A 16,568-nucleotide genomic window follows, 5' to 3' on the forward strand; every position below is an offset into this window, starting at 1 on the left:
AATGTGAGGTGGTGCATTTTGATAAGACACACTAGGGCAGGACTTATATAATTTAGGGTAGGGTCCTGGGGAGTGTTGCCAAACAAAGAAACCATGGGATGCAGCCACATAGTTTCTTGAAAGTGGAGTGGCAGTTAGACAATGTGGTGAAGAAGGGGTTTGGTATGCTTGCCTTCATTGGTCAGTGCATTGAGTTTAGGAGTTAGGACGTCATGTTGCGGCTGTACGGTGCATTAGTGAGGCCACTTTTAGAATACTGCATTCAAGTCTGGTCTCGCTGCCGTAGGAAATATGTTGTTAAACATGAAAGGTTTCAGCAAAGGTTCACAAGGATGTTTCTGCGATTGCAGGGTTTCAGCTGTAGGAACAGGCTGAACAGGTTGAACAGACTGGGGCTTTTTTCCCTGGAGTGTATGAGGCCGAGGGGTGACCTTGAGTTTTATGAAATCATGAGGGGCATAGATAGGGTAAATAGCTAAGGTCGTTTTCCCAGAGTAGGGGAGTCCAAAACAGAGGGCATTGGTTTAAGGTGAGAGGGGAAAACTTTAAAAGGAACCTGAGGGGCAACTTTTTCATGCAGAGGGTGTTGCATGTATGGAATGATCTGCCTGAGGAAATGGTGGAGGCTGGTACAATTACAGCATTTAAAAGGCATCTGATGGGTATATGAACAGGAAAGGTTTAGAGGGATATGGGCCAAATGCTAGTAAATGGGAGTAGATCAGTTTAGGATATCTGATCAGAATGGACAAGTTAGACCAAAGGGTCTGTTTCCATGCTGTATAATTGTATGACTCCATCTAATTTCTGTTTCTGTCGACTAATAAAACTGCTTTCCATAAATGATCATATTGTTTTCCTTTGGTTTGTTGGTACTGTCTTTTGAGAGCTAGGGCTGAGATCTTACTGAATTTGATCAGCGTTATCCCCACACAGGAACATTGACAAACCATCTCTGTCTCAGTAAAGGGTGAGTTTCCTGTGCTTAGAATATAGGACACACATTTAAAATGAATGTTATCTAAAACTTGTGATAACTAGAATAATTGTATCTCAATAATTGCATTGTCGATGTTATATATTGCAAGACACATGTATAATATTACAACATGTCATATTGTTTTAGGGACCTCCTGGTCCAGTTGGTCCTCCTGGAAAAGAAGGTCATGTTGGTTTTCCTGGGCCTATTGGGCCCCCTGGCACACGTGGAACTGTTGGTGAAACTGGCCCTGAGGTAAATCTACAGAATCTCAGTGAATCAGGAGGGGATCTCTTTAATCCATTTTACCTGGGTGTTAGTTTATGTATTTCTGTGCTAAACTGTAAAGGAGAAGCTAAGTGAGGGGCAGAAAAACAACTATCAAAGAATGGAACTCGTAATGAGCATTAAATTCTCTGTAACTGTAGTTAGTATAAATCACCCCTGACTGCAAGCAGCATTTGGCCAGGATTTTATATTTGTTGAATGAAACTGGATGATTGGAATGATGTTGACCTTTTCCCTGATGTGTTTCTGAATACTTTGAATGCCTCATTAATTTAACACTTTCTGACAGACCAAGATCAAATTTATTAAGATTCAAACTGCTGGTGGCTCTGATTGCATTGAGTGCGTGAATGAGGCAATAATTTTGAGTCATCTAGCAGTAAATGTCAATTGGAACTTAGCTTAAGTATTAGGTTGGCTCAAATATAGTATTCTCTTCTTGAATCAGAAAGACAGGAGCTTGTGTTGTCCTCCAAGATCTGAGTACATGGCCTAGGCTCCACTTAAGTACAGTTTTCTGAATGGTATGGGAATATTATTTGGATGAGATATTAAATTGCTGTATGTACCTGTTCAGATGAATAAATAAGGGCCCATAGTTCTATTTAAAGAACAGTCTGATGAGCCAGATATTTCTTGTCTGTTAGATTTTTTTGTGTGTAATTTGGCTACTGCATTAAGTATTAATAGTGCATAAAGTTCAATAGCAATCCATTGGTTGTGTAATATTGTAGGATGCTTTGAAGTTGTGAGAAATGTTATATATATATTCACAGCCCTTGAACTAATACATTTGAAGTTAATAGTGATCTGTGTAGTGTTGTGAAGTTGGGCAGAGTATTTGTGGATTGGGAGGCAGGATGTGAAAATTTGGTGTTTGCAATATAATGGTGTTTGTGAAATGCTGGGGGGAAGGCAGTGCATGGTCCCTTTAAAAGATTGTGCTTTCTCTATGCTTAGAGATTTAAACAAAATGTCTGTTAGCAGCTTGAAAGTTTGAAAGTACATAGAGAGCACCCGAATTGAAACATTTGTATCAAAAGGCATACAGTTAGCAGACCAAGCAACAGTTTTGTTTTGTTATGAAGACAACAAGTTTTGAATTTAGCCAAACAATTTGAACCAGGTATTTAGATACCAAAAACCAATTAAATTTAAATCTGATGGTTTTGACAACATAGGACCAATCCTATTGTAAGAAATTGATATGCCATCAAGGGTATAAAAGAAGAGAGCAGTTGGACAAAGACGGGAGAGCGAACTGCCATCTGCCAGAGTTAATAGCTCTCAGCTCTCGAGAGAATCGTTGGCTCTCACAGACTTCTCTAAGTTTTTGAGGAAGCACCATCAAAATCAAAGGTATCTACAGCGCAACTAGTTAGTATTGCTGATAGAAGGATTGATGGAGAAGGCATTCCTGACAGCACATTCAAAGGACAAGGCACAGAACATTCCAGAAGATATGTAACCTGGCTGTAATTTTGAGAGAGTAAATTCTATGTTTTTTTTATTTACTATAAGTGGAACTTGTATTCATTGGAACAGCATACCATTAACATCTTGTTTTATTCGTGAATAGTTAGTAGTTAGAAGGGATTTATTCAGTTTATTGATTGTTTAGTTAATTTGTTCTAGAGTTAGATAAATAAATTGTTACTAGTTGACTGTAAAGTGAGTGTCAGGGGTTCATTTTATTTAACCACTAGAAGTTACTGAAAGGCAGGTTACACCACTTTTCACACTCCTTTTACAGATTATAGGGTGACGTGCTCCTCTTTGGGTGTTTTTTTTTTAGTTCCCAGAGGGGGTGGGGTTAACCTCTGCTTTATAACAGTAAACTAAGTACACATTAATTAATAGCTCATAAATGCATCTTTGATTTCCCATTTGCAGGGTCCTCCTGGCGACGAAGGCCAACCTGGTCCTGCAGGTCCTCCAGGTCCTCCTACAGCTGCCTATGAGGATATTTTAGGCCATTATGAGCTAGAACCAGATTCATTGGATATACTCAATGCGGATGAGACCTCTGATAGCATGCCAAAGGATTCAGGAGTGGATGCTACCTTGAAGTCCCTCAGTAGCCAGTTAGAAACCATGCGCAGTCCAGATGGTTCTAGAAAGAACCCAGCTCGAACATGCCAGGATCTTTTATTCTGTCACCCAGAAAAAAAAAGTGGTATGTATTTGGATAACAATCATTCTTTCCTATAGCAATTCAGATATTTCTTTCTGAAGCGTTGAACCTGTCTTGTTCAAAGAATGGCGAAACAATGCAATGTTTGCTTCCACACAATTGAGATGACCTTTAATCCCAAAAGATGGGATGGGAGAGCTGGGCAAGAGAAAAATGTCCTTACTGGTCTGGGATTCACATCTGGGATGTTCTAATCCATGGAGCTGGCGTAAATCCACTTTCTGCACGGGAACGCTGGAAAAGAAAATCAATGCGGAATTAACTGTTGGCTGCTCACCAGATTGCAATGGTAGCAGGTAGGGGCTCTTTGGGCCATCTGTCGGGAAGGAAGGGGAACTCCGAGGAAAGGGAGAATGCAGCTTTTTGTGGAAGCCTCAAATATGGAGTCCTCCTTTTCCTACTTCCAAAAAGAAGAGACTTGTACTGAGCTGAAAGTTGACTCCTTTCTAAATACCTTGCTCGGCTTGGTGGTAAAGCCAGATATGCACTCAGGCCCCAGTTAAAATATTTTGGGGGTCCGAGTGATGTAATTAGACTCTACTTGTAGAAATTCATGAGCCTCCACCTCCTTTAGGTGGGTGCTTTATCTATCTTCATAATAATATTAGAAATTGTGCACAATGATTGTGTTTCAAATGGATAGTTTATCTGCTTGTTTCCAGTTGTTACTTGTCCATTCTTCACAAATGTGATAGGGCGAAAGTCAATGGTGCCACTTCACAGACAACAAGAGTAAGTCATTCAGCCCCTTGAGTCCATTCCATCACAAGCTGACACCCTGCAAAGGATAAAAATACCAAGCCATTCTGAAGGTACTTCTGGATTGGGTTGCTTTTCTAATGCATTACACTGCCAGTCATATGTACATGGGACGTGTGTATACAGTAAGTATATCACAGAATATGAGCCATTCAAAACGCCAGCAAAACTTTTGAAGAATTTTTTTGGAGAAATCAGTCATTCTGATGAGGAGCTTATTAGAGTCATAGAGTTACACAGCACAGAAACAGACAGTTCGGTCCAACTCGTCCATGCCGACCAGATATCCTAAACTGATCTAGTCACATTTGCCAGCATCTGGCTCATATTCTTCCTATTCATACACCCATCCAGATGCCTCTTCAATGTTGTAATTGTACCAGCCTCCACCACTTCCTCTGGGAGATCATTCCATACATGGACCACCCTCTGTGTGAAAACATTGACCCTTAGGTCCCTTTTAAATCTTTCCCCTCTCACCTTAAACCTATGCCCTGTAATTTTGGATGCCCCTACCCTGAGGAAAAGACCTTGACTATTCAACCTATCCGTGCCCCTCATGACTTTATAAACCCCTCAGCCTACAATGTCCAGGGAAAAAGAATTCAGCTTATTCAGCTTCTCCATATAGCTCAAAACCTCCAAACCTGGCAACAACTTGTGGGGTCAGTTGTTATTGAAATTCCTCCCTCCAGAATGGGCGATGAATCTTCCACTATCAACATCTTGGGGGGTTACTATTGACTAAGAACTGAACTGGACCAGTTCTTATAAATATTGTGGCTTCAAGAGCAGGTCAGAGGCTGGGAATTCTGCAGTGAGTCACTCACCTCCTGACTCCCCAAAGCCTGCACTGGTGATAAGGTATACACCAGGAACATGATGGAACACTCCCTGTTGGCCCTGGATGGGGCCAGCTCTGACAACACTTGAGTAGCTTGACACCACCCAGGACAAAGCAGCCCATTTGAATGGTACCACATCCACAAACATCCACCTCCACCACCACTGACACCCAGCCGCAGTAGTGTGCACCACCTACACAGAAATCTATCGAGGTCCCCAAGACAAGACTGTCTGCACCCACCCCCTCCACCATCCAGAAGGACAAGGGCAGCAGACACATGGGACACCACCCCCCGCAAGGACCACCCCCTACCCCCCCTCACCTTGAGCCACTTGTTGTCCAGACCTGGAAATACATTGGCTCTTCCTTCAGTGTCACTGGTTCAAAATCCGGGAACTCCCCCACCAAGGGCATCGCAGTCCACCCACGGGACACGTACTGCAACTGCCCATGTTTTTGTGCAATTAGTTCTTATGAAGGAAGCCAGGGGAGTATCCTTTAGAACAGCATTGCAGGTTAGCAAGTTCAGTAGCACATTGCTTTCTTAGATGTGTTCCGTAGTATTTTTCCCAGATGGTTGCTCCTGTTGGCTTGTGGTATTTGCTTGAGGTAGTTTGCTTCCACAAATCCTCTTCATATTTGCTTTGTTTTGGCCTATCCAGTGATTAGTGGTAGAGGATACACCACCTTAGACTATATACTAAAGAGGCCCTGATCTTAGATAACAAGAAGGACTATTGCATGATAACAATAAGTACAATGACAATTGGTCAGACATAATGACTAGAAACTTGGGTAACTGTTCCAGATACATCTGCAACCTCCAAAATCGAGAATAGACCATTCTGTCCACACCCACAGACTATGTATCACATCAATAGAATGGATGGAATTAATGTAGCATAAATATTAGTCCCTTGAAAATAAAGTTTTATACAAAACATCTTATTTTATTAAAATGAGATTTAATGACAAGGTACAAATACTGACATTCAGAAACATGCAAGTGCTCAATCAGATGATTTAAAGTTATTAAAGAATTATTTACTAGCTGATTTTCTCAGCTCAGGCCTACATTCTGAAAATAAAAGTAGGTATCGTTGTAGATAACGAATGCTGAACTTCAAAATTTTCAGACCTGCTGGGAGTACAGAAATGTCAGATCAAAATTGTTTTTTTTTAACTGTTTCATTGGACGTGAATGCCACGGAAAAAGCCAGCACTTATTGTCCAGCCCTAGTTGCATTAAGAAGGTTGTGTTGAGCTACTTTCCTGTACCATTACAGTCCATGTGGTGCAGCTAGACCCACAGAGCTGTTTCTGGGAGTTGCAGGATTTTGACCCAATGATATTGGTGAAACGGTGATATAGTTCCAGGTCAAAATGATGTGTGACTTAGAAGGGAACTTGTAGGTGGTGCTGTTTTCCATGTCCTTTGACGTTGATGATATCATGGTTTGGAAAGGTGCTGTTGAAGCAGGCTTGGCAATTTGCCTCATTGCATCTTGCAAGCAGTATGCAGTGCTGTAATTGTGCAGATGGTGGAACAAGTAAATGTTTAAGGTGATGGTCTTCAGTATGTTGGAGCTACACTCGTTCAGACAAGTTGCAAGTATTCCATCACATTCCTGACTTGTGTCTTGTAGATGCTGAACAGATATTGAACAGTCAGGAGGTGAATCGCTAGCTGTAGGACAATTAGCTTAAACTGAAATCCTCTTACTCCATGCAAAGCTCTGCTCAGATTAGCTTTCAGATTTTCTTCATGGGAATTTTGTCTGCCATCCTTCAGAAAATTAAATAAGATTTGCGAAGACTGTGGTCAGGCAATTAAACATAGACTGCTCGGATGAGTAAATCTTTTGGGTCAACAGACCTTCCAAGTTTTTTAATGGGATATATGCACACATTTGAGAACAGGAAAATGTTAACAGACATGTTAAAATAATAGTGACTGCCTATAAATACTTGAATTCTTGAATGTGAATGCATTTTACAGGGGAGTATTGGATTGATCCTAACCAGGGCTGTGTTGAGGATGCAATTAAAATATACTGCAATATGGACACTGGTGAGACCTGTATTCTTGCTGACCCATCTGAAATACCACGCAAAACCTGGTGGAGCAAAAAGAATGGTGATAGTAATGGATACTTATGGTTTGGTGAGTCCATTAATGGTGGAACACAGGTGAGTAAATGACACTGCTCAATATTTGCAAATACGAGATTATAAGTTTTTCATTGAACAGCAAACATAGTTTCCAGCTCTTTTCATTTGTAGCTGAGGTCAGGAAAGGTTTTCGAAGTAAAAAAGAATCCTTGGCTCTAAATGAAATGATCCTGGTTCCTGGTTGAAAGACACTGGTACATTGAAGGTGGATGCACCTTCACATTCTGAACAGCAACAACAATAAAAATCACTTGATTCATAAACAAGAAAAACCAGCAGTCGTATAGTAAGAATACCTAACAGCAGATGAATGTAACAAGTGAAGCTGAACGTTGCAGAATGTGTGATTTGCAATTTTTCAGAGGCCTTTGAGACGTCAGGCTAATGCAAGTGGCATGACCACCTTAGAAAATGGACTGATACTCAGCTCCCACTTCACGCAAATTAAGGATTTAATCCAAGTGTCCAATTTTCCCATCTAATGAACTCAGGTTAACTGATAATACTGACCAGATTTGTGCACTTAACAAGAAATTACTATTTATTATAAATAAACCAATTCCAACCATAGGTAAACTATCAACGAATCATTATCTAACGTAAATGCTACACCTTTGTAAACATCTTCACAAAAATGCAGACAGACACAGGCAAACAAAAATCTTAGATGTTATGCATGTAGGGAAAACATTATGGAACACAGTTAATAGCACTAAACCACAGGGTTCAATGAGGTATCCTTTTGCTTCTTCCAAGTCCTTCTAATCTCTGATCTTCTTGGTTCCAAGTCCTTTCAGTTCTTTACTGAAGACACAGGGTGGTTGGTACACAACTTGTTTAGTCTCTCAGTCACTGGCTAGAGGCAGCATCTTAGAGTGAAGAGTAAGAACAGCTAACTACCTTCTAATTTTTGTTTACTTCTCTCCTAGAAGAGACAGTATGGTGTCTTTCAAACATTCAGAGACTTTGTGCCTTTTATTATTCACACACTGGCTGGCCACCTGCCCAGGAGTGAATCAGAGAGCTATTGTCATGCCGAGCACTCCTGACATACATAACAGGCCTGAGTGAAAAAAAAAATCATCAGACTGTGTCTCTATCTCTGGGCAAAACTGAGCCAAACACAGACTCATGGCGGTGATGAATCCTGGAGCTACCCCAGACCCCTACCCCAACCACCAACCCCACCCCCAAGCTTGAACAAGGCAACAGTGTAACTATAGCTCACAATGCGTTCCAGTAACTTATTTTAAAACTGCATCATCCAGTTTCATAGTTTCCTTGGCATAAGGCAGTATCCTTTTACCATTCTGACCCACAATCCAAAAATAAAGACAATTAAAGTAAAAAAAAACTTGCATTTACCCAAACTATGATTCTTTAATTGAAAGCAAGTTCCAGAATAAAATACAAGTGATCATTGTGAGTTGTTTCTTCTACATTCATAACGGAACATTTTCACCAGTGAGGCTTTTGATGTTCTATCAGCTTTATCATTTTGCAGAAACATATTTCAAGAATCTTACTTATTACTTCAGTATTTTTTGCTTAATTTTACATTATTCCATGCAAATGAGTTGCAGAATGTAACCTACATTGATTGAGGAGCAAAATAGTGTTGTTTTGTGAAAGTCTACAGAAGTTCCTTTGATCAGCAAGCAAGCAGCATTTAAATTCATCAGAATTTAACAAATAAATCACTTTATTCAGTAATTATGAAGGTTGAGTTTTTTTTTAGTTTTAACCTGTTGCTTTTTAAAATACCTGCAAGAGTAGAAGACATAGGACATTCACAGACAAACATTTAACAGGCTGCCAGAAAGTCCTAACTCGTTGCAACCACGTGAATCCATTTTTTGAATTCATTCACAGAATGTGAACATCATAATAAAGCCATGCCCATTGCAGTTTTCTCTTGAGAAGATTCTGGTGAATCATCCTTGGTTAATACAGTTTGCTCAGCCATTTCATAACATTCAACCATATTTCTGGGGTATCCCAGAGTTTAAGAGATTCTCGGAACAGAAAAAAAGCCCTTTAGCCCATCAATGTCCGTGCCAATCAAAAACAACCACTTAACTAATCTAATCTCATTTCCACCACTTGACCCATAGCCTTTTATGCCTTGGCATTGCAAGTGCACATCTAAAGGTATCTGTGCCACATTATGTGGCCAGACTGGGCAAGGAGAGAGGGTTTATTTCCCTGTTGGATATTTGTGAATGAGAACGTTCTTACGAGAAGCAGTAACGTCATGGTCACCATTACTGATAATTCAAGCTATATTTCAATTACATGCACTTACATGTCCCAGGTGCTGAGGTAATTAGTTTTAAACTTGTATCCCAGAATCAGTCAGTCCAGATTTCTGAATTTCTAGCACAGATCATAGCCCACTGTGCTATTCTACCCTGCAAAAATTAAGATGATGTATCTGTTAGTGAGAGAAAATGCAGATAAACATGTGACGTTTGCTGTCCTGAAGAAGGGTTTCAACCTGAAACATTGACTTTCCTTTTCCTTGGATGCTGTTTGTCCTGCTGTGCTTTTCCAGCTCCAAATTTTTTGACTGAAGTTTTTTTCCTCATGGAATCTCGGTGTGATTTCAGATTCATTGCTGAAACTAAATCTTTTGTATGGTTGAACTGAGAATAATATTTTATTTAAAAATATGTGTTTGGAGAATATTTGGAACGAATCCTCTGTTGTACAGAATAAATTATTCAGAAAACAATAGTCAGCAGTGACACCTGAGATGCAGCAGAGGGTGATGTTGAACTATGTAAGATTTACAGCATCACTCTATTGATAGAAAAGCAACACTACAAGATGAGATAAAATCGTGTGATTTTTTTTTCTTAATTATAATATATCTTAAGATTAAATTCCATTTCAATGATCACTACCTAATTAGAGTTATGATCTGATGGTGCCAATTCTAATTAAATGTAGTTATTCACAATCATCGTTGTCCAAACACTGTGAATTTGACTAACTCTCAGCTAGATTTACCTAAATGCTATCTCTCAGATTGACTGACTGTATTCAATTGAAACAAAGTTTTCTATTCTCAATTATAACAGCTCTCTGTTCCACATTGCCTACACCTTCTTGAACAAAAGTGTATGCTTCTCATGTTTGATAGATCCTTTTTATGTTGCAAAACATCATTGATTCAATTCTGGAAAATCATTTTTCCTTACAGTTCAGTTATGGTGACAAGCAACAGTCCCCGAATACTGTCATGATCCAGACAACATTCCTTCGTCTTCTGTCAAAGGAAGCTTCACAAAATATTACCTATCATTGTAAGAACAGCATTGCTTACATGGATGACCAGACCGGCAATCTTAAGAAAGCCTTGATTCTTAAGAGTGCCAATGACATTGAGATCAAAGCCGAGGGAAGTAACCGATTTAAATATACTGTCCTGGAAGATGGATGCACCGTAAGTATTAAGAATTGAAATATCTCAGTTACAAGAAGTGTACTTCAAACGAACTTTCTCCTGAACTCTTTGTGTTGCCCTGCCAAAAATAACAGTAACAATATGTTATTGCATCTTTATAGAGGAATTTTGGCTCCCAAAACAGTGGATTTTGATCAGGTGGGAGGTTAAAGTGTTAAAAACTTGACCTCCCCACTCCAACTCCACTAACCCCCATTCAGACATGTCTCCTCCCACAGCCCTTAAAACCTCCTTCTGACCTCTCATGAAGCTTCGGAATTCACCCCCGAGGCCTATCTTCTCACTTTACCCGACCACAAGCACCCAGCTTTTGAACTGACCATCATCAAACCCTGCCCAGCTTCCATATTTCCAGACTGCAACCTCTATCCCATGCGCCTAATCCCACGTCAGCTTTGGATCAACTTGGTTTCGGATCTCTCTCACATCCTGGATTCTGGTCTCATATTCCCCAGATTCCAGTCGCCGTCTACCCTGCTCAGTATGCATACTGCTGGCACCACGCCCCACTATCTAGACCAGTTTTCTCTCCACTCTGCGGATATTGCCTGGTGCCATAGGGCTAGCAGCATGGCAGCCAGTCAGTCTCCCATGCTGGCTGGCTGTGGCCACAGAACAGAGGGAAAACAATGTATTATTCAGGTCCTGCTGTTAAACTTGGCAGATCATGTTTGTTCCGGGTTTCCTGACTTCATTCCAGCTCCCTTCTGCATCTTATATTTGCATGTGCTGTCTCAATCTTCTTCTCTTTGTTTTCTCAGCTTTCAGTTTTATCTGTTCATTTTTCCACCATTCACTCCCACTCAAGGAAAAACTTTTGCTTCTGTAGTATAGCCATACTTTTGGCCTTTGTACCATGAAATCTTTTATCAGTTAAGCTCTCCTGTCTTCTACCCGTCATACCCAAACCTTCCCTTTTGTTCCTCCGCTCTGCTTACCTTCTTTCATTTGCTCAAAAAGCCTGAAACATTACATCCGTTTCCGTTTCCACAAAATGCTGCCAGATCTGCTGAGTGCTTGCCACACTTTCTGTTTTCATGATCTTTTTATGGGCACATTTCTAACTGAGATACGAGAAGGGAAACGATGAAGCCAGTCTGCCAAAACAGTTGATTTCACTGGTTGCTGGCTCAGGAATAGGGGTGTACGGCTCTGGTGGAGCTGTGAGTTAAAAACTGAACTTAGTGATTTCTGTATAAATGTGCCGTTTTGCAAAATTCTGAAATCGTGGCCAGAATGTAGAAGGTAATTGCTGAACTTTCACCCTCAAAAACCCCACAGTTCTAGGCTATCATATCAATGACCGTCTGCTGCAAAATACTTAAGAGAAGTGTTGTTGCTGAGGCTGCGATTGTTATATCAAATATTACTGAGACATTTCATTAGGCAGTTTTTAGTCAGTAAGGATACCAAGGGTTATGGAGATAAAACAGGAACGTGGAGTTAAATATTGTCAGATCAGCTATGATCTCATTGAATGGCAGAGTAAACTCAATGGGCTGAATGGCCTACTGACACTCCTACATCTTATGGTGTCATTGTGGAAAATTTTCCTGTTTGCTGACTCCGATCAAAGTTCAGTGGAATCACTAACGGAGTTAAACGTTAAACTGAATGATAATCTAGACTAGATGAACACAGACTAAAACATCATGTTCGAGATATATAGCTCTATATATCTTATTTGTATATAGTTCCAGCTGGGTTTTTTTTTTGCTGGCATTTATCCCTCCCATGTTCCTCTATTAAAAAACTTTGGTGTTGTGCTTTCATGGACCTCAATCACCATATGATATTGAACTAAAGTGCCCATTCTTCATGTGTGACCTTAAACAGTGAGTGTCTGCATACTGTTTGAAATAGGGAGAATCTTAACCATACATGAATCTCCAGAAGTGACCCTGGATTAACAATTAGTTGGAGGAACGTCATCCACTTTTCCCCTCCAGTGATGATGAGGCCCAGTTTATGATTTCTTCTACATTTGAGATCAGCTAATTCACAATGCAGAGGCATTGACTGAAGACCTTGTTCCTTATGTCTTGGCTATGCTTTGTTCCAACCAGCTGAAAAAGTAGCTGAGCTTGCAAAGAAGTTTGCTAATGTATAATAGACCTAATTAGACAATAAACTATGCATAACTTTTATTAATATACACTTTATTGGCTAAAATTTTACATGTTTCTAAATTGTAGATCCACTGTCTTTCAGTTGATTTAATGGTAGCACTTTTAATCTCTATCAGAAGGTCATGGGTTTGAGTCTCACTAAGGATTTCAATACATAGAAATATAGAGAGCAGGAGTAGGCTATTTGGCTCTTCAGGCCTGCACTTCCATTCATTATGATGATGGCAGACCATCCAACTCAATATCCTATTCTTGCTTTCTCCCCACATCTTCTGATCCCTTTAGCCCTAAGAACTGTATCCAGCTCCTCCTTCAAAACATTCTGAGGCAGAAAATTGCCCAGGCTCACCACCGTCTGCGTGAAGAAATTTCTCATTGACGTGAAGCTTTAACTCTTGTTTCTCTATGCTGTCTTTATTTTGCATGAACATGATTAATTATATTTATATGATAACTAGTCTTTTTTATGATTGGGATGCAGTTGAAATCTCAACTAAGTAATATTTGACAGGTGTGAAAACTTTTTCAAGTGCCCAAATAACACAAGTGAAGAATGTATACCATGTAGCAGTGTAGCCTTTGATGGAACTGAACATTGCTGTAATTTAGTACTGCCAGCGCCAAGACTTATTCCAATAGATTTCAGGTACATTCATTCTTGTGTGTGTTTTCTCTGCAGGAACATTCTGATAGTTGGGGCAAGGCAGTTTTTCAGTATCGAACACAGAACACGGCACGTCTGCCAATTGTGGATATTGCACCTATGGATATTGGTGATCCAAATCAGGAATTTGGCATTGAAATTGGCCCAGTTTGTTTCTTGTAAAATAAAAAGACTTGGACACTTTGAAGACATTCCTGAACTCTTGAATTAATGGCTGATCTAATCAGCACTGTAGATACAAGTACTTAGGATTTCCAGCCCGTCACAACAATTATTTATTGTTCTTATGAACCCAGTTAGTAAAATTAAGATGTGATTTAAAAACTGTGGAAAATTCTGAACAGTTTTTAGTTTAGTAATAACTATTGGCTCTTATGTGACAAGAATGGAAATAGAAAGATTTTCACTCTAAAACCTAAAAGAAAAATATAGCTTCAGAAATGTTCACTTCTGAGGAAGCTCCATCTGATATTTGTTGGGGCTGATTAGTGCACCGACAGGAAGCTGAGACTAGAGAATGGGCTTCACATTTGTACCCCAGGCTCTCTGACCCACACTTCCTGCCAGAAATGCCCCTGCTGAGAGTGTGAAATCTGTCTCTATATCTATTAATTAGAATATGCTCCAATAACAAGCTTACATACCGCACATATAAAAAATGTAGTTTAAAAAAAAATCCCCATGTTTAAGCTACCTCATCTCTGTCAGAAGTTAGGATTCATTGATGCTTGTCTGATTCATTTGTTCTCCAGGTGCTATATTTCCAGGCTTCCTTCTGTGTTTGTTTACAGAACCAGGAGACAGAGGAAAGAAATTATGGTGCTAGTTATAAGGATCCCATTTCCTACAAGCTTTTGATGAAGTAGCAGCAGACCCACACATTAACGGCATGTTGATATTCATTTTAATATTACTGTCATGTCAATTTTGAATATGAATGGTGTTCCTTACTTCTCAATTCAATTAGTAGTAGTAATGTCTGCACGTCTTGAAAACTAAAGCATGTAGGCAAAACCATTTTGCAATGCTTCTCTTTCTATCTCTTCAACAATGTTCTTTAATTCTCCAATAAAAAGGACCATTTTACAAGGAAATCAGAAATATTTATTGGTTGAATTAATTGATTCTCCCACCCTATCTCCCCACTATCACTTCCCCCCTACCCCACCCACCGTGACCCCAACCCTACTAATAATTGTAAATTCATAAAATAGGTAGCTGCTTGATACATGACATTCGCAAAGTGTCTTTAACTCCGACCTGTTTCACTGCTTTTGAGCTGTAATGGTACAGTCAATATTATATAATGAGTCCATCTGATGAGACATCTTTATTAGAAGGTGTAGAGGTCTCAAATTTATTTAAAAATGCAGTGAAAACATTCAACATCCAACAAAGAGAAAATAAAATATTTATAATAAAAGGTTTATATTTACATCAATAATATTAAATTCCTACAGATTATATTCAACAACCAAATCTATTTTCTTTGTTATAACTGATACGGTGAACACAGTTATGTTATTTACATGATTATTTCTTCGAAGTTTCAGTAGTTCAGGTCCTTGGTTTCTTTTGTTCCTTGCCTTTCAAATTGCTACGCAAAGTGCCAGCAGCATCTGTATTTGGTTGCATGTTGAATTGATCGATGCAGATCACTAGACACTTCTGATGAGCTATTATGTGAGGTTGCACTTCCTCATTAATACTGTTTGCATTTCTCAACACTTCTTTCATACTATTTGTTTTAAATTATGGTAACATTTGTCTTCCCTTTGGCATGCTTTTAAATAGCCTTAAATCAGATCAATGCTATCTGAAGATATATTGTAACACAAATGCTTCTGCAACATGTTATTTGAAAAGGTTTTTGTGCTAGATTAATGAAATGGAATGGGAATTTATACTTCCAGATGACTCAGAATTATTATAGCCATGTGTTAGCTACAGAAATGACTCCTCTTGGAGACTTGTATAGCACTTTGCCTGCCATGCTTTGGGGACAGAGCCTCTTTATGTTTTTAACTTGCTGTAAGACCTATTTAATTATCTGAGTTTTAATGAAACTGCTCTTATGTAACAGTAAAAAAGAATGAATAGGAAAATTAAATGTTTAAGCAATTTTTTAGTGTTTAAGCTTTTATTGTGAAGTAAACACTCTATAGAAAATGAGTTAACTGTAATATACTTTGACTAAGGATACCTGGATTACATGGGTTATTTGTTTTAATGTTAATTTCAGTTTAACTGGACCAACATTCTAGCACTTGAAACACCCTACAAAACTGAATGCTAATCCGTAAAGAAGGAAGCTTTACCTTTATGTAATGTCTTATCACAACTCTCAGATATTTTTTCACAAACAAAGATTGCCTTTGAAATGCAGTGATTGATGTTTTGTAAACAATAGTGACTACTGTTTCTGTTCCCTGTTTGTAGTGCTGTACATAAATAACATGAAACGAGGAGCCAGTTGCCTGCTATTTTATTCCTTTAATACCAGCTGAGACTTAGCCATTAAACAGGTAGGAGAAGATTGACAGGAAGAAGGGTTGAGCACACTGATCACTTTCCGACTGGTTTAAATTTTTACAGGCACCTATCAGTCCAGTGGTGGCCTGCACAAAAAAGCAGAAGGCTTAAAACATAAAAAAAGTCACAGCATGGCAAGATATTTGTTTCTGCTGCTTGAAATTAACTGTAAGTCTGGGATGGCTTTGTGCTCTTGTTCGTTAGGCAGTGGATCCTTGGCCTGAAGCACCAACTGCTGAAGGTAAATACAAGAACATCTCCTTTAATTCAGCACTCTCTATAGGCAGAAGGAGAAATGATACCGGACCCATGCCCGATGAGGAAACCTTCACTACCTATCCTCCTGCTACAATCACAGCCCAAACTTTCAGCCTTCCGTGGCCTCTCCCCAAGCCCAGTTGGACCCTGGATTTTTGGTTCTGTTGACTTTGGAGGTCTGAACCCTGGCTGTTTCCCTCTCCCATTACTTACTATTCATCCCTTCTGGCCAGGCTGAGTGGAAGTCCAACCAAATGATTCGAATAATGCTAGGTTC

At 39.4% G+C, this 16,568-nt stretch overlaps 1 protein-coding gene across 1 annotated transcript in view; it reads left to right on the top strand.

Moving 5' to 3' along the window:
* Positions 1-15,969, top strand: part of LOC109918984 (collagen alpha-2(V) chain-like) — a 245,325-nt gene extending 229,356 nt beyond the window's left edge. The window contains exons 50-54 of the mRNA XM_048598785.1: positions 1,127-1,234; positions 3,161-3,443; positions 7,067-7,257; positions 10,445-10,687; positions 13,517-15,969. Of these exons, the coding sequence (XP_048454742.1) occupies positions 1,127-1,234; positions 3,161-3,443; positions 7,067-7,257; positions 10,445-10,687; positions 13,517-13,663 (972 nt within the window). The 3' untranslated portion in view covers positions 13,664-15,969. The remainder of the gene's footprint in view (positions 1-1,126; positions 1,235-3,160; positions 3,444-7,066; positions 7,258-10,444; positions 10,688-13,516) is intronic.
* The last annotated feature ends 599 nt before the right edge of the window (positions 15,970-16,568 follow it).

The sequence above is a fragment of the Rhincodon typus genome, chromosome 7 (assembly GCF_021869965.1).
Source record: "Rhincodon typus isolate 14 chromosome 7, sRhiTyp1.1, whole genome shotgun sequence".
Taxonomy (NCBI): domain Eukaryota; kingdom Metazoa; phylum Chordata; class Chondrichthyes; order Orectolobiformes; family Rhincodontidae; genus Rhincodon; species Rhincodon typus.